Genomic DNA, 26,535 nt, shown 5'->3' on the forward strand with positions numbered 1-26,535 from the left:
TAGGGATTCAAAATGTGACTAGTTGTCCACAACGCACGGAATGTATCTCAGATTGCAGGTTAGCCGGCCTCCTGGCGAAGTGGTTAGCACATCGCGCTACGACGCCAGGGATCCCGTATTCGAATCCCGGTCTGGGCATGAATGTTTGTGAGTGTCCATTCATCAATTTCATGATATCATCATTCATCCCCATCTTCACAATTAGCCAAAAGTGGCACTAAAAGCGAAGTAAAATGAAACAAATCAATGAATCAATGAATCAATCAGAAGACAGGTTAGAATACACGTGTTCAATATACGTGTAGAACTGGCAGGATTTAGCTGAATATTCGTTTCCTGTTATTCCATTGTTAGCGAAAACATTATTTTGCAATCGATTCCATTTTAAGCATTGTTGATTTTCCAACCAAGGGCGTTGTCATGTATTCGTGAAAAGAGTTTTATGACTTTCAACAAGCAAAGTAAACAGACTAAAATTGAATGCTGATTGGATTGTGACAATTTGTAAGTGGAAGATGAAGTAATATTTAATTTATATTTACACACAATTATGCTCGCCCTTAATAATGAGATTTTCCTAAGTTGAAGTTAGGTTCGTTAGTGTATCTCAACTCTTCGCATTCTCCAAAAGAGAATGAATATCATCTCACATTTTAAGTATCTTTATTTCATCTCTTATGTGGTTGGCATTATCCCACTTTCTGGAACCTACAAGAGCAATAAAGGATCACTTTTGCTTTTATTAGTGGCTAGAATATTGTGTTATGCTTTTATCGTTGTTACTAATATTCCACCTTTCGTACTTAAAGTGCTTTCTTACAAAAATAAGAATGATGCTTCCTCTATATTCATAGGATTCTTGGACTGTTTTCCAGTGCTTATCTGCACTGCTGGAACCATTTTCTTCGTCCGAAAATCGGTATTAAGTATTAGTACTGTTTTGCAATGTGTTTCCGAGGTAACCAGTGTCTTGTCGTATGATGTTAAAACGTATCATTGTACGTTAAGGAAGAGAAGTTTTAGATACGGTATTGTCTTTGGTTCATTGATTTTCATACTCTTCATTGAATTATATTGCACTTTCTCTAAGCACCACATTGCAAATGTCTTCATAGTTCTCAGCTTCTACGTCATGTACTCCCAGCATGTGATAATTGAGATATGGTTTTTAGATATTCTGTATGTTATGAGAGATTATTTCTTCTTCCTGAACACTAAGATTGCGATTGAAGCTTGGCTAAGTTCTAAAAGACTTCGATGCATTCCTTCGCATTGCAAGAAAATCCACTCCTGCAGAAGGCTTCACGAGAAGTTTAGCACTATTCTGACGCATTTCATAAGAGAGAATTCATTTACCTTGCTGACGCACGTCTTGAACATTTTTCTAACTAGTTTATTCTTATTAAACGCCATTATTATTTCAATACTCTTCACGGACTTCTACGATATTTTCACATACACAGTTGCGCTAGCCATATTTCTTGCACGGGTGTCGTGGCTTGCTGTGGCGTCGTCAGCAACTTGTGACGAGGTAAGTTACACACTTTGAGAATTTTTTTATTGAATTCGATTTAGTTACAAAATATTTAACACTGCAGTGTTCCCACGGATCACAATAGTGATCCACTCGTATATTTTCACAGGGGCAACACTCTTGATCTTGGCTCCCAGTCTACCTTCTTGGAACAGTCCAGGGACTATGTTCGTTAGACCGATATTGGAAAAATATCCATTGTTGACTTGTTATTAGAGCTCATATTTTAGTGGAGCACAATAATTATCCATGCTACCATTGGCGGCGATTAGGGGGTGCGAGGGGGGCAACTGTCCCCCACTTTTTGCACTTTTGTTCCCATACTATGCTAATAAACCTTATATACCAAGGGAAAGTAAACTATGCTTGCCAATCCACCCCCTCCCCCAGTGTTTTGGAACCCAATCGCCGCCACTGCTCGCGACCATTGACGGGAGTGTTTTTGGATACGAAATATGTCTACGGATATAAGTACGTATTTCTAAAATATGTTATAAATGCATGGAGTGAGTGTGTCCAGACATCCGAAAACCTATTTTAATTTTTTTTAGAAAAGAAAATAAGAAAAGTAAAATTCTAAGATACCTATGTATTTTTGTTTGGTTTCATCACATCGAAATGTAATGCACTACTCCAATAAATTCCTCCCTACTACAATATATTGAGTGAAATAACTTATGATTTTTTGTTACGTGAACCAGAATACATCAGAAAGGACATTCTCGCTATAAAACTAGATACATTTTGACCAATAATGGGTAAAAACGAAAATATTCCATGGATCATAATAGTGATTCACACGACCACTACAGTCTTAAAGAAGAAACAATGGACGGAATCTATAGACAATTTGCAATTTGTATGGGAATATAGGCTTTATAATTTGGTGGTCACCCTCACTCACAACTATATTTTCATCTAATTCTTCTCAAATCCAATTTTTTGTATGTATCATCCTTTTATTGGTCATTTGACGGTGCCATTAATTTTTTTTCAAATATTCATGTACTTATTTTCAAATTAGACTTGTATTTGATGGGAATCTCTTATATATAATTCTGTGTATATACATGTGTGTTTGTACAAAAGAAAGTAATATACATGTAAAAAATTAACATATTTACTGATTTCTTTAGGCGAATTCAACAGAAGCTATCTTGCATGCTCTTATTGCAAGAGATATGGATTCAGATATGCAGCAAGAAGTAAGTAGAATATATGTTAAACATTCAAAATTATCGACGTTGTTGTAAACTGTTGCAGGAGTACTTTTACAAGCGTTTCAGAATTAAATGCATTTCAAGATTCAAGACACATTATACTAATTCGGTGACCGAACGCTTTCAGTGTCATCTGATTTCGCTTTCTGTGGTCCTAGTTCATTTGCCATTCAGGGCAATGGTGTTCTTTTCGGGATGTCCGGCAGCCTTTGTCCCCTAGGGTTGTCCATGAGTAACAAGTTTTAGAGGCTGAGTGAACTCAGAGGGGCATTGCTTGAAAATTTCCAACTGGAAATCACTCATCTCAGAAATCGAACCCGCGTCTCCCGCATGCACACATCAAACTAAATGCATCATCTTAAACAAAGAATGCATACAGTCTAAAACTAAGAACAAATGTTTAAATGCATCATCGAGAAAGATGCAGGAAGGTGCATAAAATGCATCAACTGATGCATTAAAGTGTATCTCAGTAGAAATAAATAATCACTTGCATCGTATGAGGTTACCTTTAAGATGTACAAAAATGCACAAAAATCCATCAGACTGCATACCTGATATTTCGCAGAGACCATAAGACACACTTTAGTGAATAAATTGATGCGTTTCTGATGCATCAATAGATTTGATGCATTCAGTTTACTATGTGTGGCAGACGGCTATAAAATTATATACAAAGATATTATCAGTGAACATGACGTACATGACCTGCAGTTGCTAACTAATGTCTTACATGCAGAGCATTTATTGACAATTGATAATTATTGCACCAGGCCAGCTTGCATTATACTATTTGCTTGTTATAAACAATCCATTAACTATTTAGAAGGTAAGTAAGGCTAATGAAGTCCAGTTTTGGCATGTACTTACTGCTTTCCTCTAGTTTTCACCAAATCATGTGGCTTCATCAGGAGATAAGACAAGAATAGTCAAAGTTTAAAACATGGGAGGTAAGTTAGGTTAAAAAGGTTAAAATGGTAAAAGACAATGCAGTGCCCTGTCACTTCTTCCTACTACAACTCTGGCTGGTAACTGACTGTTATATTCAATATGGCTGCCGGGCTGACAGAGGCACAGATTTTGAAGCCAAAGATTTCACATTGTGATATTTTTTGAGTTCACTATTGCCAACTTAACATTCCAAGAAATTAAGATTGAAAAGCGCAAGGCACCACATTTCTGGCGAATTCGGTCGCAAAGAAAATCGAATCTATGTTCGATGAAACACTGCCATCTACGCTAGATTAGTTTATCTTAGAATCACGCTATGGAAAGCAGTTTCGGGAAAACATCAAATCAAAAATACACACACTCACTCTGGCAGACACACACGCACTCTGGCAGACACACACGCACTCTGGCAGACACACACACACATTAAAAAGGCTCCTGCGACATTGAATAACAAAGTTAATAATTTAAAGATAATTCATAACATTGCTTTTTGAGAGTGAGAAAGACAATATACTCTTCTTTCCAGCTTCAACTTTTTGCCTCTGAATTATCGCAGAGGAAGATGCGTCTCACAGCGTATGGGATGTTTCCTCTGGACATGACCCTCCTACATTCAGTAAGTATATAGGGTGTGCTCTAAAAATACTATGAAACATGTTTACTTTTAAGTAATCCTACTTTTCCACCTTTAGTTTGTAGTATACATAATAATGTAAAATGATGATAGGAAAGGTTTCCTTCAAGAACAATAAATTTAACGCATGGACGCCTGTTTCTGTCAGAGTTCTTCAACATCCTGGAATGATCAAGTAATAAACAAGCATAGGCTAGCGAAAAAAAGCCTTCTGTATTTACTCTTCTTCTTTTTCTCCATTCCCTTTTACCATGACGTCAGATATTTCCATCCACTACTTGTACGATTTTTTGGTCCAAGGCAAGATTGATATGATCCTCCCGAACCATATCAAGGATTCGGTCATATTTAATATTATTCTTAATTATTTTACTTTTTATATATTCACTGTTAAAAACGTTATGAAAAAAGGTTATTTAATATTTGAACTAATGACCTAATTCTATCATTCGAGAAGTTTAGAATTTGTTATTTGCAAGCTTCGTGAAAGCAAAAGCTTTCATTGTTGACAATTAGTCAAAAGTATGTGTTCTCAGTTTTAGAATCAAACTACTTGTATTATGACAGCCATAAGAGCTAAATTTCAGTTGGAGTTATTAGTAATATAAGCCTTATGGACATTGGAAAGAAGTTTTTAAGAATGTGACAACTTTGTAGTAGATAATATTATAGAAACTACAAGGATCATTATTGTTGTTTTAGACATAGAAAAATGAACCTTATGGAACATACTGTTTAATCTTCAGAATATTGCCATTATACACAAATTAGTTCTGCATATCACAGCTGTAGCTATGTTTATCTTTTGTGTCACGGGAGGCGCTCTGCTTGACATGCGGGGGTATAAATACAGCTACGGAACCTAATTCAGGGGCATTTTCATCACCGACTCCGATGGATTAACATCTTAAATACTCAGCTCCCTTTATGGGAGGGTTCAAGAACTCAGTCTTCGTTCCCAAATTAGCTTAGAGACATAGTTATTCTGTCGTATGGGTAGGTTCGCCCTGTGGACATGCTAACATGTCACCATACGAAAGAATAAGTTCATTTCAACTTTATTTTGAAGTTTTCTGAAATTTTAAATAAAATCTTCACAAAATAATGTTAAATTTCGACTCAGAACTTACTGTTATTCTGACGCATGGGTATAGGTTCGCCCTGTGGACATGCTAACATGTCACCATGCGTGAGAATAAGTTAATTTACGATTTCTTTCAACTTTGTGATAATTCAGTTTGATTTCTTCGAAACATATACGTAATATATTTTCAATTTTTGCATAAAGCAACAGGACTTAATGTTATTCTGCCGTATGAGTAGGTTCGCCCTGTGGGCATGCTAACATGCCATCATACGGAAGAATAAGTTCAGATTATTTCGTCTCCATGATTATTATTTATTGATCAGGTTATTCATTATTGATATCTGGCATGGTTAGGTTTCGCCCTGTGAACATGCTAACATGTTGCCATACCCGATATCAAGTCGATGTCTCTAATATTTTACGAATTATAACCGTTTGTATTTCTGCATATATCTTGAAGCCAGACCATAATGCCCAATTTATATTAAGATCGGAGTCAATACTTAAAACCTTCGCCAGTCACGTCAAAGTTATGCTTCATTATGTCAAGGAGTGTTCATAAAGTTCCAAGCAAGCGCCTGGTCGTCTTTATATAACTGATATGACAGCTTGATCCATATTATGTAAATAAACTGCAAAAGTCTCGTAGATTTAATTATAAGAAGGAAATCTGTTCTGTCCTTTATTTATGGAGATCTGTAACTAAGATGTAAATTTATAAAAGTATCTTGAAAATAAACCATCTTCAGGAAAATAATTGCCCATAAAGAAGCCTACTGAAGACGCAGACCTTTCTTCAGAAACAGATGTTATTCATTTATAAAATCTCCCTTTTCCATAGCCTGTAAAATGATTTAGTACATAACAGTCGAAGCTTCATATCCCACGTATTTCTACTACTATACCCGTACCTGAGAGGGGTCAGAGTATCCCATTAGCCCACTGAGTTTTAGCCGAGGTGAAGAAACAGATGACATAGGATATTGAAAGGTGATTGAAGAAATAGGAAGGTAAAGATGAGGATGGACGCTTTGTCTTCGTGATTTTTTTAAATGTAATAGCTGCGATTGTATAGTTTTTCGAAGGCGATTTATGCTCGAGGACGCTGACGACAGAGGGTGGCCTAAAGGTTCGAGAGAGGAACCGCCACGAAGCCTAGTTCAGTATGAGAGCAGCCTAAAGTGTCGCGAAGGATGTTTCCGCTCACTTTCTTCGTCTCCTTCGAAGTTTAGAGCTGGCGATCGAGCGCAGGTCTCTCCCCAGCCATGCAGCTAAGCAATGATGATTTTAAAAGGATGGTATTTGTTTTATTTTGATTTTGAGCGTTTTCCCTCATCAGTTGTTATGTTTTCCTTCCCAATTTTGTGTAACGCTATGCGTCGTTCTTCATAGTCATTCACCTGTTGATATGTGTTGATCATGACGGATCGGCTCGTCGGAACGTTACAAGTTTTCGGATTTCCAGTGCTGTTTTCGCTTTCTTTATTCCATCCTTTCCACACATAGTCTTCCCACTTTCCTCTCTTATTTTCACTTCCGGTCTTGCCTCTGGCACCTGCTTAGACTTGCTGACTTCCTCCATTCTAGAAACATACCCAAACTATTGTAGTCCCTTCCTGTATATTGTCCCCAATAATGTTTTTTTATCTTTGTAGCTAGTTTGTAATAGATATTTCAGAACCCAACCCTTCTTGTTTTTCCGATTGTTCTTCGTAGGTATCCGTTTGGGCCGTTCGTAATATATTATTCTGTTTTACAGAGTAATATGGGAATATAGATTGTTTTAAAAATTCTGGAAAAGATAAATTTCATCTTGTGACAATTTGTTGAATTAAGCCTCGATAGCTTGTTCATTCTTCGACTTGGTTCTTCTTGTCTGATGTTGTGGATCGTTGGGTTCGTGTGATTATGTGGTATGTGCTTAAATCTATGCTTCTCCCTTAGCATAAATCCCTGCAGCATCTCCAGATTTAAATCTTCGTGAAGTTGTGCTCCACACAGCAACATTATATTAAGACGATGATTATTTTTGCCTACGACTACGAAGGCCTTCTCCTTTGTCTCACAGTGCCGAAGGGAGTTACCGTAATCAATGAATATTACATTAACTTTCTGGAGAATCACCTTCGTCTAGTGATTCGTTGGAAACGAGCAACATTTCTGGCGTGACATCCGATTGTGCTACCTTGTTGAAAATTCAGGGGCCAACAGCTTGAGCGGCAGGGTTGGGAGGTGCTAAAACACCATCCGTGTAGTCAGTCCGGACATAAGTTCTCACGACTATGACTTTAGAGGTTTGGAGATTGTTGTCCAATGTTTGCCTGTGAAACCTTCGCAAATAAGGAACGGTTTGACATGTATGGAGACGTGCATTATCGTCAATAATGGTCACTCCACTGTGTAGAAAACCTGGCAGTTTCCTTCTGACGGCCCTCCCTAAATGCTCAAGTATCTGGCAATAGGCATCAACATTAACAGTGCGTCTATGTTCGAGATATTCCACAAGTAGGGTGCCATACATGTCTCTGAAAATCGTATCAAGAACTTGTCTGGCTGATGGAAACACTTTGAAATTCTTACTGGGTCTTTTCAAATGCACAATACTATTTCATCACGTGCTGCCTTGACATCACACCTTCACTATGAACTTCCACCATTTCACTATGACTCTGGATAGACGAAACATTTTTGGACCAAAAAAAAACAAAATCAACTCACTTCCCACCCTAAACTCATTTTCCAAATGTACGGCCATTTAGAATAGTCATCTACTTATGGTCAGAATGTAACACACCTACATGTGCAACGAGATATATACATACACCCCCCACCCCCCACATACACACACACACACACACATATATATATATATATATATATATATATATATATGAACCGGTGAGACCAAGAAGGGAAAGATACCACTTTTTGAACAAAATGGGCTGAATACTTTGATTACATATCAGAGCTAAAATAAATGTTTATTTTAGTTTTGGTTGTTTCTATGAGGTTTATTTTTGATTTCCCGAAAGTAAGGTCGAGTGGAATCTTTCCCTTCTTGGTCTCACCAATTCATATATATGTATCATTACTATTTACTTTACTATACTACAACTACTAATTCTTGTCTCTTGGTTTGTTTTGTGTCCACTTCATGCTCAGATAGGCTACTCGGGACTGGATCTTCAGTTTAAAAGTGACAACAGAACCACTGCGCATATGCTTTCGCTGATCGAACCTGGGACCTCTTGATTATAAGACAGCAGTATCTTCCTCTTTGAAATTTCAAATACACCAATTTTAAAGATTTTAATTTTGAAAAAGAAAATGTTAAGAATTTTTATCACACATTTATGATTATAATATAAATTGTGGCAATTTATGGAACATGAATATAGTTATAATATTTTTTTCTCAGATTGCATCTTCCCTCATGACGTACATTGTGATCTTGATTCAATTCAAGACCACCAGCAGAGGTGAAACATCAGTGTCAGATGACTCAACAGAGCAGTACCTCACTTCTACCTGAAATTTCTCCAATATGTAAAAGAACTAGCAAGGAACTACTAAATTAAATGAATGTAATAACTTGCAACTGCACATTACACTGAATATATACAGTAGTTCATAAAATATGGGAACTGGGTTTTCCATAATATTATAAAGGGTGTCAAAGTAAAAAGTAACCCGGCTTCGATTAACAGTTGCATGCCAAGGATCATGAAAAAAAAATACACTGAAAAAAGTATCGGTGTTAAAACAACACAGACAGTGGTCCCAGGAAGTCTACACCCCATTTTGGTCAACGTTTAAACTCAGTGGAGTTGAAATAACACAGATAAATGGTACCAATCAACACCTTTTTAACACCACTGAGGTAAAACGTTGACCAAAATGGGGTGTAGACTTCCTGGGACCACTGTCTGAGTTGTTTTAACACCGATATTTTTTTCCGCTGTAAGTGTGTACACTGATGACCTTGAGTACCTACCATGGTTCATGTTACAATAGACTATTCCATTTTACAGGTGAAATATAGCCGTTATTTGGCTCATGGACAAATGCCTTTGAGCCGGGTTATTTTTAACTGTGACACCTAGTATAATATACGTTGCAAGAATTTGAAAACACAATTTATATTTCTTAAGGTATTATTTCAATTATAATAATTATTTATAAAATCATTTGCATTTTTAAACACAAGACGTTACTTGAAAACCAATCTTCCTAACAAACAAAAGCAAATCGAAATCAAGAACCCCTAAACATTGACATTGATACAGCGCCCCTGAATTCAGCGAGTACCTGCAAATTTACAAACGTATGCAAAACAGAAAAAAAGCACATACTTGTCATTAGTGAGCGTAGAAGACAGTCACAAACTAAATATATTCGCTACAAACATCTTTAAATACACAGATATTTGTTACAAAATTATATATTAAAGTAATATAGGTAGGTGAAAATGCTATGATACACAAAATGCACATTATTATTTAATATTGCAAGAACTTGAACCTGTTTCACGCGACTTCTTCGAGAGACTTATATAATCCATATTCTTCTGTTTTCTTAACGTAATGATTGCCATAATGAGTCTCGACTGGACATCACTTCTTCTTTGGCCTTGTCTTCATTTGTGTCCCCTTCAGAGAGTACTCGAATCCCAGAAAATATTTCCAGTTAACACCCTTACCATGACTAGTGTTATTCCCTTTGAGGTATTTACCATTTAAATTTGCCTGCAAAGACACATATAATTAGTTATGTATAGTCATAACGAAATATTATACAATATTTTTAATTTCAACTGTACTTTTGTAGCTAAATTCTATATATGTAAAGAATTTGATTTAAGCTTACAAAACTTGTAAAAATGTCCTACGTTCTTTCTCACGCAGGAACAAGTGCATTTTGTAAAATATAAATATATTGACTTACAGTAGAAAACATAAATTCGGTCCAAATTGGATTTGAAATATTTGAATTTGACAATATGTGACTCCCATTCCTTACAACATTCATAATTATATTGCAAGAATAGTAGATGGGATTGGAGATAAAGCATATTTTATACCTCTTTAATTGATATTAATGGTTTTTTTTATCCAGTATCGAGGGGTGATGCTATTGTTAACTTATCAAGAGGAAAATGTAGGGGGAGGGGGAGGGAATTTATTGATTTTCAATTAGTGCACAATAGTTACTATTATGTATTCCATTTTTACCCTAACCCTATTGTTGTACTTTATATATGCGTTACAGCCCGATATGACTCACGGATGATTCATGCTGGCGTGCTAGCTTGGAATTAATGGTTTTCCATTAGCGTATAATATATACTATTATGGAACCCGGTTTCGGTCCATTCTAAGGCAGTTTATGCTTTTGTTATATGTGTTACAGCCGGATATGACTCACGTATGATTCATGCAGTTGTGGGAACTCGAAGTTAATACGTTGGAACAATATTCACTAACGAGGACACGTTTCTCGCTATTTATGCGAGCTTGCAGTCGACGATGACATCATCAAATGCCATTTTGGTGTCGGTGGTGACTCATATTTGGTATAATTGTGGATTTCGAAGGGTTGTGGGTAGCCTATGTGCATTTAAATGGCGAAGAAATTGAACGATGTAGCCCATATGAAAACGAAGTATATGAGCAGAATGCATGTTATTAATAGTAATTGCTCTTAAAAAAGGCAAGTTTGGGTCGCGCGCAGAGAGCCATCTATAAGTTTGCGGAAGAAATTCGCACCACAAAATAAGAATATTTCCTCCGCCACCCCTGCCAAATGAGGGATCGCCGCCGGGCTAAGAGGGAGAAAGGGGCCATTGTTAGCTCCCAGCGGTCCCCCTATCGGAACTGTATGGGATAATAATTTGAAATGGAAGTCGCGTGCCACCAATATTTTAATACGTTTGTATTGATTTTTTGAGGATCCAATTTTGTTTTGAGGAAGTAACTTAGAGGTTTTCTTCCTCCTTTTGTAACATTGTAAAGACTATTTGACCTAAAGCGTAAGGGATTTGTCTGAACTAGGAACAAATCAATCAGACCTAGATGCGATTCTCTATTTGCTTTCATTACGGGGTTTTGAACCACGGACCTTTTGATCTTTGCTTTTTAAGCTACAGGATGGCTGTTAATGAGTAATTTTCTATATAAGAGTGACCTGATTTTGACTCTATGTCCAATATTTCACAATTGTTCACGTATTTTTCCCAAATAAACGCAAATTATACGTTTTAAGCAAGAGTTTGTATTGCATTTTGGGCACACAAAGTGCGTTTTTCAACTTCTAACTGCCTATTTTACAAGTTTATTTTTATTGTTTACTCAAATAACACGATATGAACGTGTTTGTTTATTATATTTTGGACACACAAAGTGTGTTTCTTCAACTTTAACTAAAATTTAGGCTTATTTTTAACTCAAATAGCACTATTTATACTATTCAATCAACATTTTGTATTGCATTTTTAACTCACAAAGGGATTTCAAGATATAAAGCAGCAACAAGGATAAACAGAAACCAACATGGAATCCAGTAAGGGACATCAATAGGCACAGCTATAGCACAAATAATAGGTAATCAAACAACGTAACTCAAATATCAAGCAGCAACAAGGATAAACAGAAACCAACATATAATCCAGAAAGGGATATCAAAACCACAGCCTAGCACAAATAATAGATTAGATAGAAGAAACCTTAGAGAAACATGAAACTGCAAATACAATATATCTAGACCATCCCAAGGCATAGGATAGAGTAAAACAGGGCTTGCTTATGGACAAACTCAACAACAACATAGGAATAAAAGGGACAGCCAATCCTAATTACAGTACAGAATTCAAATTTTCCAAATAAGCTACACCATACATTGCACATAACAATAGCAAATTAACAACATCTGCAGTAAACTAATATCTTACTTATACCTACTAAAACGACTAGGAGTTTTTCAGAAAAATACATATATTTACGGAGTAATTTACCTCTACATTAATAATACTACCAGAATACTAAGGCTTCAAAAGAAAGCACTCAGAACAAAGTACAGACTGTAGTATAGGGGATCATGTAAATGATTATTCCGGGAGAACTTCATAGATCTATAAGTCAATAGCAATTATTCTAAGTTCTGCACTTGTCCAAAAATAGCCAAATACACAATACAAGAAGGAAACATAATTACTACCGTAACAATAGACACTCAATATCTGAAAAGTCCATGCAAAATATTCTACAACAAACTGCATCATAGCATAAAACTTCCCAAAAAGTACACATTAAATGAAAAACAAATAACCTATTTGAAAAGGACTGTAGACTCTCTACAGTCTAGCAGAATTAATGGAAAATAAGCATACGCACTAAATAGTGCTCAATATGTATACAGTTCACATGCAGCTCTCATGAAAAAGGCAGATAACAGTCTCCCAACTCTGTTCTCATCTGTTGCTTTAATAGCTAAGGTGCAACCTTCATAGTAAAATATTGAAAAAGTCATAAGAGAGAGAACATGTGGGTATAAACCTGAGTGTGCTCATGTCAAAGTATTTAGTTTGTTAATTATAAGAAACATAAGTTAATTACAAGAAATATAAATTAAATACAGTAAATAAGTACAAATGTTCGGTTTGAATATATCAAAAATTGTGCAAAACTTTGCCAGTAAATTAAACAAAACTTGCCTTAGAATAGCGCAAAATAGCATACTTATTAGATTAATAAGCCAACTTTCTAATGCAGTAAAGTATTGACTAGGACTGAATGATTCAATTACTGTAAAATATTAGTCTCTGATTGAAGTAATTAAAGGGGCATCTCCGATGGCACAGTGGTAGCGTCTTCGCCTTGTAATCAAGGGGTCCCGAGTTCGATACCCTGTGGAGGCACAAGTGGTTCAGATCCCACTTTGAACTGTCGGTCCAGTCCTGATTAGCCTTACTGTGCATAAATTGGACTTAAAACAACAAATCAACAAATCAACATGAGGTAATTAAAGTGTAAACAATAAATTTTCTTTGTAAAATATGGTTGTTAATTCCTCTGACAGCAGAAATATCAACTTTATACACTTTCATACATTCTAAACAACCTAACTTAGACACATAAATTTGTAACAAGTCTTAAGAATTAAGTTAAACTGTAAAAGTAATTACCTTGGTTCTTCAAAATAAGCATAAAGAATTTAAAAAATAATGAAAGATTTTCCTTTTATTCGTTATCAAAAGGATGCCAGATTGTGTAAACCAGATGTTTTATTACTAATTTAATTAATTATTAATCATGTATAGAGCTTAAGAACTGACTAAATAACATAAAACATAAAATTTGAAGGCAGTAACAATATATATATTTTTTAAAAAATACTGTTTTTACCTAACTTTGTTAATTAATTCCTAGTACCTTGGTCAAGTTATAAATAACATATAGCTATTTCTTTGGTACTAGTGCTATAGTCAAATATGATGTTATTAAAAATTAGCTAGTAGTTGGTGCGAACACAGTAAATATGAGAGTTTTTGCAACATTTGTCCTGAAATGGATATAAGTGTAACTTGATAAGCTTACCAAAAACAAAATATTTAACATACAGTACAGTATAACCTGAATTTTGAAAGCTAACAGTACTCTAGCGTTTCTATATAAACGTCTGTAGTGGTAAATTATGTCCAGTCCATAAGATTTTGTCCTTTCGCACATCCTTTCGAGATCAGTCACAAAAGCAAAAAGCAAAGTCGTGTGCTTGTTATAATTTCTACTTTTCATGCAATCATCTACAGTATGGTACTACGTTTAGTGAATTTTGCCGTCTTCCTGTTTGGTCTGTTTAACTTAGTAATCAATAAAAAATGAATGAAGCACTTCCCCCTGGTGAAAACATAAAACTAGTAGATATTTTTTTACCACACTTGTTCTCTCAAGTAGAAATTAGAAAACATGGTACCGTGATAGATAGAGTAGACTATCCTGGTATTACTTCTACTGCCATAGGAACACTTACATTTTCCAAAGTAGATGCAACATATTAGCAGGAACCAAAATTCTGACAAAAAAAACCACACAGTACTGTTCCCCATGCGTCTGCTGCCAGGTTTCTTCTCAGACTACAAGGACATCATATGGAAAGGTGGTTTGAGGGTCACTTTTTGCAGGGCAGCTAATAACAATAATACACTAATGCGTTATAGTACTTTGAATTCCGATGGTACAACATTACGCAACAGCTTACCTGAAGCAGACAAGTGTATCATCAAGACCATGGAGCTGAGGATACCAGTAGTAGAATATGAAACTAATTATGCTCTCAAATACAAAGCAAATATTCTAAAAAATCCACAAGTTCCTATTAGATTTTACACTTACCAGTGTGTCCAAAAACCAGCGTCTGGTGAACATTACGAATTTGATGCTACTAATCAATTCAGTATTGTACAGTATGATATGCCAGATTTTGTAATTGTGTTGTTCCAGACTGGGAGAGAGAACAGTCAAGAAAGAGATTCTGGCAAATTTGATGAATGCAAGATTAAAAATATTTATCTTAAAAATGGACGTAATGAGATTTTCCCTCGTGAAAATTATAATCTGGACATAGCACAAGATGATTTTCTTAAATTATATGAGGCTTACACTGCTTACAAAAGAGTAACTGAAGGAAACATAGATGTATACTATACTCCCAGTGAATTCAAGACACACAGACCAATTTTTGTCATCGACAAGTCAAAAAGAAAACAAGTAGTACTCAATGATATAACAAATATCAAAATTGTAAGTGAATTTCATGAGCCTCTGCCTTACAACACTTTATGTAGTGTTATTCTCATTGCAGAGAAGACTTTTGTATATGATGTGAAGGATGAGAGAGTCACAGAACAATTTTAGTTGTTTAATTTACTAGACTAGACTAGACTAGTCTCTCACTAAGGATGCCTCAAAAGTTTTTTCTTAATATTAGTAACCAAAATACTATTTAAGAAACTACCTTAGGTATAAGCAAAACAGGGTGTTTTAAAAATAACTGGTAATCAAGTAGTCAGTAGTATTCATATCTTAAAAAACTACCTTGGCACCATTCTTAAACAAAACTAACCACCTGGCAGTAGAGTTGTTTGAAGTATAAGTTAAGTACACTTTCAAGCAATCAACAGAGTATCACATGACTCTGAGAGTAGAATATTCCCAAGCTAGATATTCAAGAATGTTAATCATCATATTACGAGCATTTTAGAATTCGTAGCATGATTAGAATTAGCTAAATCCACCAGAATATATGAAAATATAGCTTAATTTTAGCCCAAATAGGTTATGGTATCAAACGGACTTTTCCGCAGAAACAATCAACTAATACTACTTAGAAACATGCATTATCGAAACCAGATAATTCCATCGGGTGCAATGATATTTTCCTTCCCCAATCATAGAGTAGTGAAATGCTTGTGATTTCATATGTGTATAGAAGCACAAAACCTGTTCTGTCTTATCTACAAAATATTTGTATACATCCACGAACTTATTTCAAACCCTGGCGTTAGTGTCGAATGGTTAGGAGGTGAGCTCATTAACACTGGGGCAGAGTGGGGCAAGTAAAGGGATGACAGAAACACGTGTTTCTCCCCTGTGTTGTCAAATCTAGAAGTGGGCGTGTTCCGTGAAAGGTTTGCAAGTAAACAAATATTCAGGCCGAATATTAAGTTTCGTTTCTAGATGTGGTAATTCAAATAACATAGCATGAGAGAGAGGAAGGAGGGGGACAGTAAAGTTAGAAACGCAAACTGTCTTGCAGAAGGATATCAACAATTTAAACACATAACATTAATATTCTAAATTATGTCAAGTATATATTTAAAAAAAAAGCAACTTATGTGAAATTTAATTAAGGAGATTTAAGCCAGAATAAAACTTTAATTTAAATTATAAAGAGAGGTTCTGATAATTACATGAGATGAGTTATATTAAATTAGACTCGCGTACTTTCGACGTGGCCTTTGGCCACGTCTTGTACGCTCGCATGCGTGACCTTCGGCCACATTGTGGTCGAATCATGTTATAGATGGGGTTCTTCATAGATCTTAATGACTTTGAAAATGTCTGCATGTTGTATTGGATGATGGGGAACATGTGTACAAGTTCGTTAATTTGAAAAGTTTAGAAAGTAACTTTATGTGTGTATGGGCTCTAATAACGTACAAACATTCAAACTATTATTGTATATTTTCTTAATAATGAACTGAGTAAGTAATAACCGTTTCAAGATAAGTAGTTGGATGTTTTGCATTAACGAATTGAATAGCGACTAAATTGAAAATGCAATATTTACGTATTTGTTATTTTCACATTTTTTAACGTAATTGGATAATGACCGTTTTCCGTCATTCCCCTCAAATTCCTACCTTGCCTCTGTAATAAAATTCTGATGCTCGTATTTTGAAATTCGAAAAGTCTAGCATAATTCCCTTACAGTAGTTTCCGGGATGAAAATAAACTTTCTTTAAGTTCCCTAGCAACGTCCGTTTCCATGGACAACAACAGGCACGGCAAGCTATAAGGAATTGCATGTCATTATATCCCTAAACATTTAGTTAAAACAAGCACGATGTAGATATTTACGCATTAAGTATAACAATATATACGTAATTGTATCTGGGCTGCAACTCCTTATCATGTAGATGTCACCTTTGTTTCAGGCACCTTTTCAAAACCACGAGTTGATTCATCTGTGTGCTATTGATCTGTGAGAAATATAATGCAGCTAGACAATTAAGAATTGAAGGAAACAATGTGTGCAAAAGAAATGCCCGTGGCAACGGTTGCTAAGGACGTGAGAAAAGGGCATTTTCACCCTTAAGGAAGGGCCGATTGAGAGATTTTTGAATTTTCTGGGCCTTTTGGGACGATTTCATGGGGGGTCGTAATCGGGCATTTTTCGCCTCCGGGGCTTCTTTCATGGAGAACATTTATGTCAGTGAGTCAGTCAGTGGTGGGATTGGGGCTATATATATATTGGATTAAAATTGGAAATTATATCACGAAAATTTCTCCCTTTTTAATCTTTCTCACTCTCAACCAGCGATTGGAAGATTATAAGGTGAAAGCGGATGAATTTAACGATCAGCACTCTTCAGTTGTGGAGATTGCAGCGTTCGACAAAGAAAACTCACACCGAAGGTTTCATATTCAGTACCCCGGCCATGCTGGCAGCTTTGGGAGTCGTGGAAAGTTTAGCGGGCGGGCGGATGCGCGGCCATCGCGAAAATCGTTATAGCGAGGAAAAAAACAAAGCCGAGCTGGAAGAGCAGATACGTCACAACCCGGCCCTGGAGAAAAAGGGCTAAGTCGTCGCGTAGCATCAAAAGCATCGTGCCGCCTTGAGCAAGCTGCTTAAAAAATGTGCAGTGCAGTGCGACGTGGCTAGAGGCATGATCACCAAGGCCTACGTCACCGGCAGTCACAAGCAGACGGGGATAATCGCGACTTTCAAACCGAACTCGGAATTCATGGAGCCGTTCATCTTCATGGCCTTCTCTTCCGTCTACTTCCCCGTGTCCCGGAACCGCATCGACCACATCGAATTGGTGGTGACGATCGAGAAATGCGAGGTGGTGGATTTCGCCGGAGCAACGACGACAGCCGTCGTGGAGATCAACGTGTAATAAATAACCATCATGGAGCAAATCGAGACTCACAAACTGCAGTCCTTTCCTCCGAAACGTCGCACGTTCGCGAACCTCAACGAACCGAACCGAGAAATTGAGTTCGACGTGGACGTCGGAGACGGATTCATCCACCCTCACAGAGCCGACCTGTACATTAAATTCGACGTGGTGAAGAAGGAAAATGGCGAGGCTTTCCCGACTAACCCGAACCTGAGGCTCGTTGACAACTTCGTGCCGTATTTGTTCTCGCAGGTGGAAGTCAGGAAGCTCGACACCATCATCGATCGAGTCGACTACCCCGGGATCACTTTCACGGCAGTGAGAACGCTGAAACTATCCAAAGCTAACGCCGCTTACTATCAGGCAGGGGGATTCGAAGTGACCGCGAAGATCAAAAACAAAAGTCACACGATGCTGTTTCCAATGAGCCTGCTACCCGGTTTCTTCTTCGACATCGCGGAGATCATGATGAAGGGTGGTTTGCACGTCACCTTCCGCAGAGCCGCCAAAGACAACGACGCGCTGATGCGTTACAGCAGCTTGTGACCGGACGGAATTACTGCGCTCCTCAACACGCAACCCTACGCTGCCAAGTGTCTCATCCGATTCATGGAGTTGCGCGTGCCCGTGGTTGAATACGAAACCAACTAAGCCCTCAAGTACAAGTCCGACACCCTGAAAAATCCCAAACTGCACATCCAGTTTTACGGTTTTCAGTGCGTACAGAAACCTGCTTCCGGCAATCATTTCGAATTCGACGTGACCACGCAATTCAACAGCATTCAGTACGACATGTCAGAGTTCGCGGCCGTGCTCTTCCAGACCGGGAGGGACAACAACTAGGAGAAAGATTTCAGCCAGTTCGACAATTTCAAGATCAAGAACACCTACCTCAAAAACGGCTGGAACGAGATCGTCCCGCGCGAGAACTTCAACCTGAATATCGCAGACGACGACTACCTGAAACTGTACGAGGCGTATACGGCGTACAAGAGGGTGACCTCCGGCAAGGTGGACGTGTACTACACTCCCAACGAGTTCATAGCCGGAGCCCCATGTTCGTCATCAACACTTGGAAGAGGAGGCAGGTCAGACCAACATCAAGATCGCCTGTGAGTTCCACGACGCCCTGCCCGACGACACCGTTTGCAGCGTCATTCTCATCGCCGAGAAGACGTTCGCATACGACGTGAAGAACGAGCGAGTCACCGAGCAGTTTTAGTGTGGATTTGCTAGAAGTAAAAGTAGATTTTTCTATTTTTTTATTAATAAAGTTAGATTATAAGCGAAAGCAAAAAAAAAATCACACAATCGGTCATCATTGTCCAGAGTTTGTCTATGTTTAGATGAGCATATTGTACGTCACCCACACACACTTCCATCCAACATGCATCGTAGTAGTAGACTCTCTCTCTCTCTCAGACGCCCCCGTCTGGTAAAAGAGGAGGCTGAACCAAGAAGACCTAATTTGCAAGAGGTGAGTTGGCTACACTGATCGTACCGAGAATGAGTTCTTCGTAACGAGGATGATGCAGAAACGTTTTTGCAAGAGATGAGTTGGCTACACTGCTCGTACCGAGGATGAGTACGAGTTGCCAACATCGTTCGATCGTACCGAGGATGAGAAGCCCCCACGCCCTTCGTGCAAAGGATGAGCTCTTGTCACCCCATAGGTTATTGCTTAGCTCATAAAAAAATAAGAAAATTTGGAAGACGGGGAGTTGGCAACACTGCTCGTATCGAGGATGAGCCCTCTTCGTACCGAGGATTACGTTAGTGTTTTTGTTCCTGTATGTTAGTTTAGCCTGTAAAATAATATAAAAAAATTGCAAAATAAGTTGCCAACCCTGCTCGTACCCCCCCGTAGATTAGCTTAATCCGTAAAAGGACATAAAAAATTGCAAAAATACGTTGCCAACACTGCTCGTACTCCCCTCAGCCCTGTAGGTTGGCTTAGCCCGTAAAAGGTTGTAAAAACAAAAGGAGGTCAAAGAACACAGCCAGTGCAAGAAAAATAAAAGGGAACAATTTGCAACAGGTGGAAAATAGGTTAAAAAGTATTGGCAGAGCCGCTAGTTTTTGATCCCTGTATATTAGCTTAGCCCGTAAAAGGTCGTAAAAACAAAATGTAGGTCAAATGACCCTTCCAGCTCCTACCCGTTCCCACAACAGTGTTGCCAGCTGCTAGCTGTACGTTAGCTCAACCCTTAAAAGGGCATAAAAATAGGAAAATTTTTGCAAGAAGTGAGTTGGCAATACTGCAAAAAAAGTAGGTCAAAAGACGTAGCCAGCTCCTACCGTTACATCTACTACAAAAGTAGGTCAAAGCATCCTTCCACCTCCTACCATTCGATGGGGAGTTGACAACACTGCTCATACAGAAGATGAGTCCTCTTTGTACCGTGTAGTAGTATTTTGTCCCTGTAGGTTAGCTTAACCCGTAAAAGGACATATAAAAATAAAGAAAAATGCAAAGGGAAGTTGGCAACAATGCTCGTACCGAGGATGAGCCCTCTGCTAGTACCAAAGATGAACCTTGTACCGAGGATGAAACTGGTGTTTTACCCCCCGTAGGTTAGCTTAATCCGTAAAAGGACGTAAAAAATAAGAAAAATGCCAAAAAAAGTTCCAAAAATTAGTTGGCAACACTGTACGTACCAAGGATGGCGTTAAACTCTCTAAAGTGGACTACTATTGAGTGACTTCATGCCTGAACCTGATTGGTTGGCATGCTTGGAGCCGCTAGGAGGAAACGAGCCTGCTTTGTCTGGAGGCAACCGTCACGGTCTGATTAACGACGTGTGGTATATGTGTCGCGATATGAAGTGGAATTTACGTAGATTGGGGTTCTTTTAAATTCTATAGTTTATTTGTTCTATGTTAGGTTCTTTTTATTCTAACTTCGTATTAAATTAATATAAGTTTTTGTATTGAGGAACCCATTCTTAGAATTCTCGGTCGTATAGCCGCATTCACTATACACGTATTACCCTCTAATTATTTATCAATTTAACTTGCATGGCATACAGTTGTCTGATTAATGATATACAAAGAATATTTAATATCTTAGGTTAATAGACTCTAGTAGTGTAAACTTGTTGTTTCAAAATAGTACTTTGTAGGTATCGTCTTTTATCCTCTTTTTTAATCAATTGAATATCAGTTTTTGACATATTTTGACAATTTTTTGTCGATGTTTTAGCGTTTAGCGATGTTTTAGTACAATTTTCAATTTTCCCACCTCGTACTTGTAGGTATATCACGATCTTACGTGATATAACTTAACCTATTCATTTTTTTTTATTACGTGCTAAACTACACGAGAGACTCTACGTGCTTTGACCTACTTTAGAGTAGACCTAAAAAGAGAGTTCACCAACCGAAAGTGGGGCTCGGTGGGGCTCGCCTTAATGGTTTGCTCTTGTAAGGCATAAGCCCCATTTTCTCGCAGTGTTGCCAACACCTTACTCGATCACGATCTTACGTGACCTATTTTTTTTCTTACGATTTTTTTACGATCTTCAGTGATATAACTTAACCTATCATTTTTTTATTTGCACACCGAAGTAACTTACATTATATTTTATATAACCTAAAAAAATGTGTTGATTTTCTTAGTATGTGGCAATTTTTTTAGGAATTTTTTAAAACTGCTCCGTCACCCTCTCGTTCTTCACGTCGTACGCGAAGGACTTCTCTGCGACCAGGATGACGCTGCACACGGTATCCTCGGGCAATGAACTGTTGAACTCGCAGACGATCTTGATGTTGGTTCGATCGTTGACCACCACCTGCTTCCTCTTCGTGGTGTTGATGACGAACATCGGCCTGTGGGTTTTGAATTCGCTGGGCGTGTAGTACATGTCGACGTTTCCCTCGGTCACGCGCTTGTAAGCAGAGTAAGCATCGTAAAGTTTTAGATAATCATCTTTGGTCATGTCGAGGTTGTAATTTTCGCGCGGGAACACTTCGTTCCTTCCATTCTTGAGATAAACGTTTTTGATCTTGCAGTCGTCGAATTTGCTGGAATCTTTTTCCTGATTGTTATCGCGTCCGGTCTGAAAGAGTACAATGACGAAATCTGGCATGTCGAACTGTATGTTGTTGAACTGCGTCGTCACGTCGAATTCCAGATGACTTCCTGACGCTATCTTCTGCACGCATTGGTAACCGTGAAAGTGAATGGCCACCTGTGGACTCTTCAAGATCTCCGCTTTGTACTTGAGGGCGTAGTTCGTTTCGTATTCCACCACCGGCATTCTCAACTCCATGCTCCGGATGACGCATTTGGCTGCTTCGGGTAAAGTGTTGGGCAGCGGCGTGATACCGTCCGCGTTCAAGTTGCTGTATCGCATCAGTGCGTCGTTTTCGTTGGCCGCTCTTCGAAATGTGATTCTCAGTCCTCCCTTCCACATGATCTCCTTGTAGTCCGAGAAGAATCCCGGAAGCAGACGCATGGGAAAGAGCACCGTGTGACTTCTCGTCGATATTTTCGTCCCCGCTTCGAATCCTCCCGCCTGATAGTATGCTGCATCCTTTTTGGATAATTTCAATGTTCCCACTGCCGTCGACGTGATGCCTGGATAATCGATTCTGTCGATGACGGTGTTGTGTTTCCTCACCTCCACCTGCGAGAACAGGTGAGGCACGAAGTTGTCCACGAGTATCAAATTTGCTGCTGCGGGGAACGCGTCTCCGCTTTCTTTCTTCACCACGTCGAATTGAAGGTAAAGGTCCGCTCTGTGAGGATGAACGAACCCATCGCCTACGTCCACGTCGTATTCGATCTCCCGGTTCGCTTCGTTCAAATTTGCAAACGTGCGACGGTTGGGAGGGAAAGATTGCAATTCGTAACTTTCGATTTGCTCCATTTTTTTTCACTATGTGTTATTTATTATACGTCGATCTCCACGACGGCCGTCGTCGTTGCACCTGCAAAATCCACCACGTCTCCTTTCTCGTTCGTCACCACCAACTCTATGTTGTCTATGCGGTTGCGACATACTGGAAAATAGATCGGCGAAGAGGGTGTGTAGATGATCGGTTCCATGAACTCGGAACTGGGTTTGAACGTGGCGATGATTCCCGTCTGCTTGTGACTTCCTAGCAACCCGTCGGATTTCGTGATCATTCCTTCCGCGACGTTGCAGTGAACGTTCAGAGTCTCTATGCCCAAGAATTTAGGAATGTTTGCTCCCGTGTGCTTGATGCCAGCTTCGAGTTTGGTGTCGTTCTCGAAACCTAAAAGTTCTCCTATGGTGCCCAGGACCACGGTCTCCGTCGCGGACACGATTTCGACTCTGTGCGTGACCAAATTTTGAGAAAGGTATGTGCCTTTGGGTAATTGAGCTTGCAAAGTAGAAAGATTGTATTGACCTGGCGTGACGACGATATGTTCGCTTCCGACGCTAATTTTGTTGTTGTGCTGCGTGACGTTAGGTATGAGGTACATGCTGTAGAATGCACGCAGGGCTATGGATTTAGGATAGACGATGTCGTCGTGCAGCGTGAGTTTCAAGATCGAAGATTCGCTCGTGAGATGGAACACGCGCATCGTGATGCTTTAGGTTCCACAATGCTTTCTGGAAATCTTCCACCTGTGGCTTATTTATTTTAGAGAGAAACGTGAGCATGGAGAGACAGAGATGACCGCAGTTCACGTCTCCGAAATTTTGAATGCGTTCGTCGTTGTAGTATATAGGTTTGTTCGTTTTCAGATAAAGAACTAAATTTGTAGGTGGAATACCTCCGAAAGAATCGAAAACGAATGCTTTATCATTTTTGTGGTAACATATCCAATGCGTGCCTGGATTTTCTTGACTGTCCAAGTTAACTACTCCGCATTCTCTTTTTTTAACGGTTGAAGGTAACGAATCGGACATGAAAACGCCTCTGAAGTGTTTGATTTGTAATGGTTTGATCAGAGATTCAATGTCTCGGTTGGTGAGTGCTGTTTCTTTTTTTTAAACTTCCTCGCGACCCCCTTCCCCTTCTTCTCCATGGCCAGGTTGTGATGTTTCTGTTCTTCCAATTCCGCCTTGTTCTTCTTCGAGTCGATGACGGTTTTCGCGATGGCGGCGCTACCCCCAGCCAAACTTCCAACGACCCCCAATGCTGCCAGGATGGCCGGGATGCTGAATATGAACCCCCCCTGTCTTTTGCTGTTTCCGCGAACGCTGCAACCGTCTCAATTGTGGAGTGCTGAGCAGCAATTTCATTCCGTGTCCTTTCGACAAGCAAGAACGTCTCTTCTCGCGTTGTTTCTTGGTGAGTAACCCATCGAGGGCACCCAGCGTTTTCAGATTCGAATATGGTATCTGGTACACGACACCCTTGGGCTTCATGTTTTTTTTTGATGCTATGTTATCTGGGAAAGAGAACAACTTTTTTTTCCCCCTAGGTTTACCGGTGTGTTATTTATATCGTCTCACTCAACACAACTGAGAATAGGTGGCGCTGTGTTATTTATATATATGTATTCAGGGAAAGAAAAAAGTTTTTGCTTCGCCTAATGCTATCATGTGGTTTACAAGATCGTCAGTTTCAATGTTCGACGCGTACCAGTCTTCGGTACATTTTCTTCTCCCATGCCTCCACTCGTGCAGCTCGTCTAACCTATCGTCATTTTTTTTGTCTGCAACTCGAAAGAGAGTCTCGGGATCGGAACATTTTTTCATTCCGCTTATTTCTCGGAGGTGATCCATTAATATCATTTTGCACGGTGAACGAAATTCTGGCGTTACTTTACACAAGTCTATGAGTTTAGTTACATCCCTGTCGAACGTGAACGTAAATATTTTGTGCAACACTTCGGGAGGAAGTTGAGTTATACAAGTTGTCATTTTTTCATGGTATGTTATTTTATATACTCCGCGCAGAGCCGTTACACAAATTCTATTACGTGCTTTGTTTTCTTACCAAGAAGTTCCTTTGTCCCCTTGTACACGATTCGAGTTTTGTTCTCGATTAAAATAGATAGCTTCTCGTCGGATAACATGTTAGCGTATCGATCTGGTAAAAATAGACTGTATTGTCCGTTGAGCAACAGATGCACCTTGGGACCATACTGGGTAGAAACAATTGAACCAGAAGTTATCGTGTAAGGTTTGTCGACTTCCAATTCCTGAATTTTTACATATTCGACTGACAAATTTAGCATTTGTTTTAATGCTTGGAGGTCACTCATTTTTTCAGTCATATCGAACAGAAATTTCAGGGTGCGTGTGTGTTATAGAAATTTAATTTTTTTCACAATGTGTTATTTATATACCGAAGATTTTTTTTCACGATGTGTGTTATTTATATATGAAGTTTTTTTTGACACGTATATATTATTATTTTTTTTTCACAGAGGAAGAAAGTTCGTGCTTCGGAAAACGCGATGATGTGCGCGATGATATCTTCGGTCTCCTGTTTAGACTTGCGCCAATCATCCGTGTATCGTCTTCTCCTCTGCCTCGCCTCGTGAAGTTCGTCCATCCTATCGTTTAATTTTTCCCCTGCAGCTGAAAGAAGAGTGTCGAGATCACCGCACCTTATTCCACTGATCTCCCGAAGATAATCCTTGACAACCATTTCAGAAGTGATACGACATTTCGGCGTTGTTCTTGCTATGTTTAAAAGTTTCCCTACATCTCCGTTTAAAGCGTGTTTGAATATGATGCATAGCAATTCGGGCGGTAAGTCGGTTATACAAGACATGTTGTTATTATTTTTTTAACTGTATGTTATTTATTTATATACCCCATCCAAATTTTTGTTTCGTGTTCATGGCGATGGTGGTGCCCAGTGCTGCAACTTTTTCTCCCGAAGAAGCGTCTCTGCTGACGAATCTTTCGAAAGCAGCATGTTCCAATTTCTTGTCTGCTTCGTGACGTGCATCCAGATCGTTGCGAGTGTTGTAAGCGATGTCGTGATCTTTGCATGCAGCGTCCTCTCTCCAATCTTTTCTCGAGTTTGGTACCCGGTCCGCAGTATTAATAGCCAGGTAAATGCATCTCGAAAGGTAACTTGTTGATGATGTCGTTCACGAGTCCCTTTCCTTCGGCCACGTTCCAGAATCTCGGAGGCAGCGTGTTGATAATTTTGATCAGGTAGCCGATGCCCTTGTCGTCGTTCACGATGAAGTTGGAAAGTTTCGTGCTGATCATGTCCACGATGCCAACCTTCTCGTTGTAGAAATTACGATTGCCTCCATTCTCTTCGCCGGCTATTACTAACAATCGGTCGATGAGTTTCCTCACTTCGTCCACCCAAACGAATTCTTTGGGTAACGTGTTGTAGCGTTTGACGCCACTTCCACTTTTCACCTCGTTCCATATCGGTTTGATGAGATTCCTGTACTTCTCACCGCTGCTCGATTTCACCCTATTCTGCGAGGCATCGTTGTTCTGGTACATGGCATCCGTCATGATTAGAATTTCCCTG

At 38.8% G+C, this 26,535-nt stretch overlaps 2 protein-coding genes across 3 annotated transcripts in view; one reads left to right on the forward strand and one right to left on the reverse strand.

Moving 5' to 3' along the window:
- Positions 1-439: 439 nt before the first annotated feature.
- Positions 440-8,986, forward strand: LOC145981682 (putative gustatory receptor 28b). The gene is made up of 4 exons (XM_083115072.1): positions 440-504; positions 2,671-2,739; positions 4,235-4,324; positions 8,848-8,986. The coding sequence occupies exons 2-4, from the start codon at positions 2,716-2,718 to the stop codon at positions 8,959-8,961; spliced, it is 228 nt and encodes a 75-aa protein (XP_082971198.1). The 5' UTR covers positions 440-504; positions 2,671-2,715; the 3' UTR covers positions 8,962-8,986.
- A 431-nt stretch (positions 8,987-9,417) lies between these two features.
- LOC145981703 (techylectin-5A-like) overlaps positions 9,418-26,535 on the reverse strand; it is a 187,506-nt gene continuing 170,388 nt past the window's right edge. Inside the window, exon 10 of one of the 2 annotated variants that reach the window (XM_083115104.1) lies at positions 9,418-10,174. In XM_083115104.1, coding sequence (XP_082971230.1) covers positions 10,043-10,174 — 132 coding nt within the window. In that variant the 3' untranslated portion in view covers positions 9,418-10,042. The remainder of the gene's footprint in view (positions 10,175-26,535) is intronic. The other variant, XM_083115103.1, reaches the window with a different exon arrangement.

This window comes from Lepisma saccharinum, chromosome 30 (assembly GCF_977018435.1).
Source record: "Lepisma saccharinum chromosome 30, izLepSacc3.1, whole genome shotgun sequence".
Lineage (NCBI taxonomy): Eukaryota > Metazoa > Arthropoda > Insecta > Zygentoma > Lepismatidae > Lepisma > Lepisma saccharinum.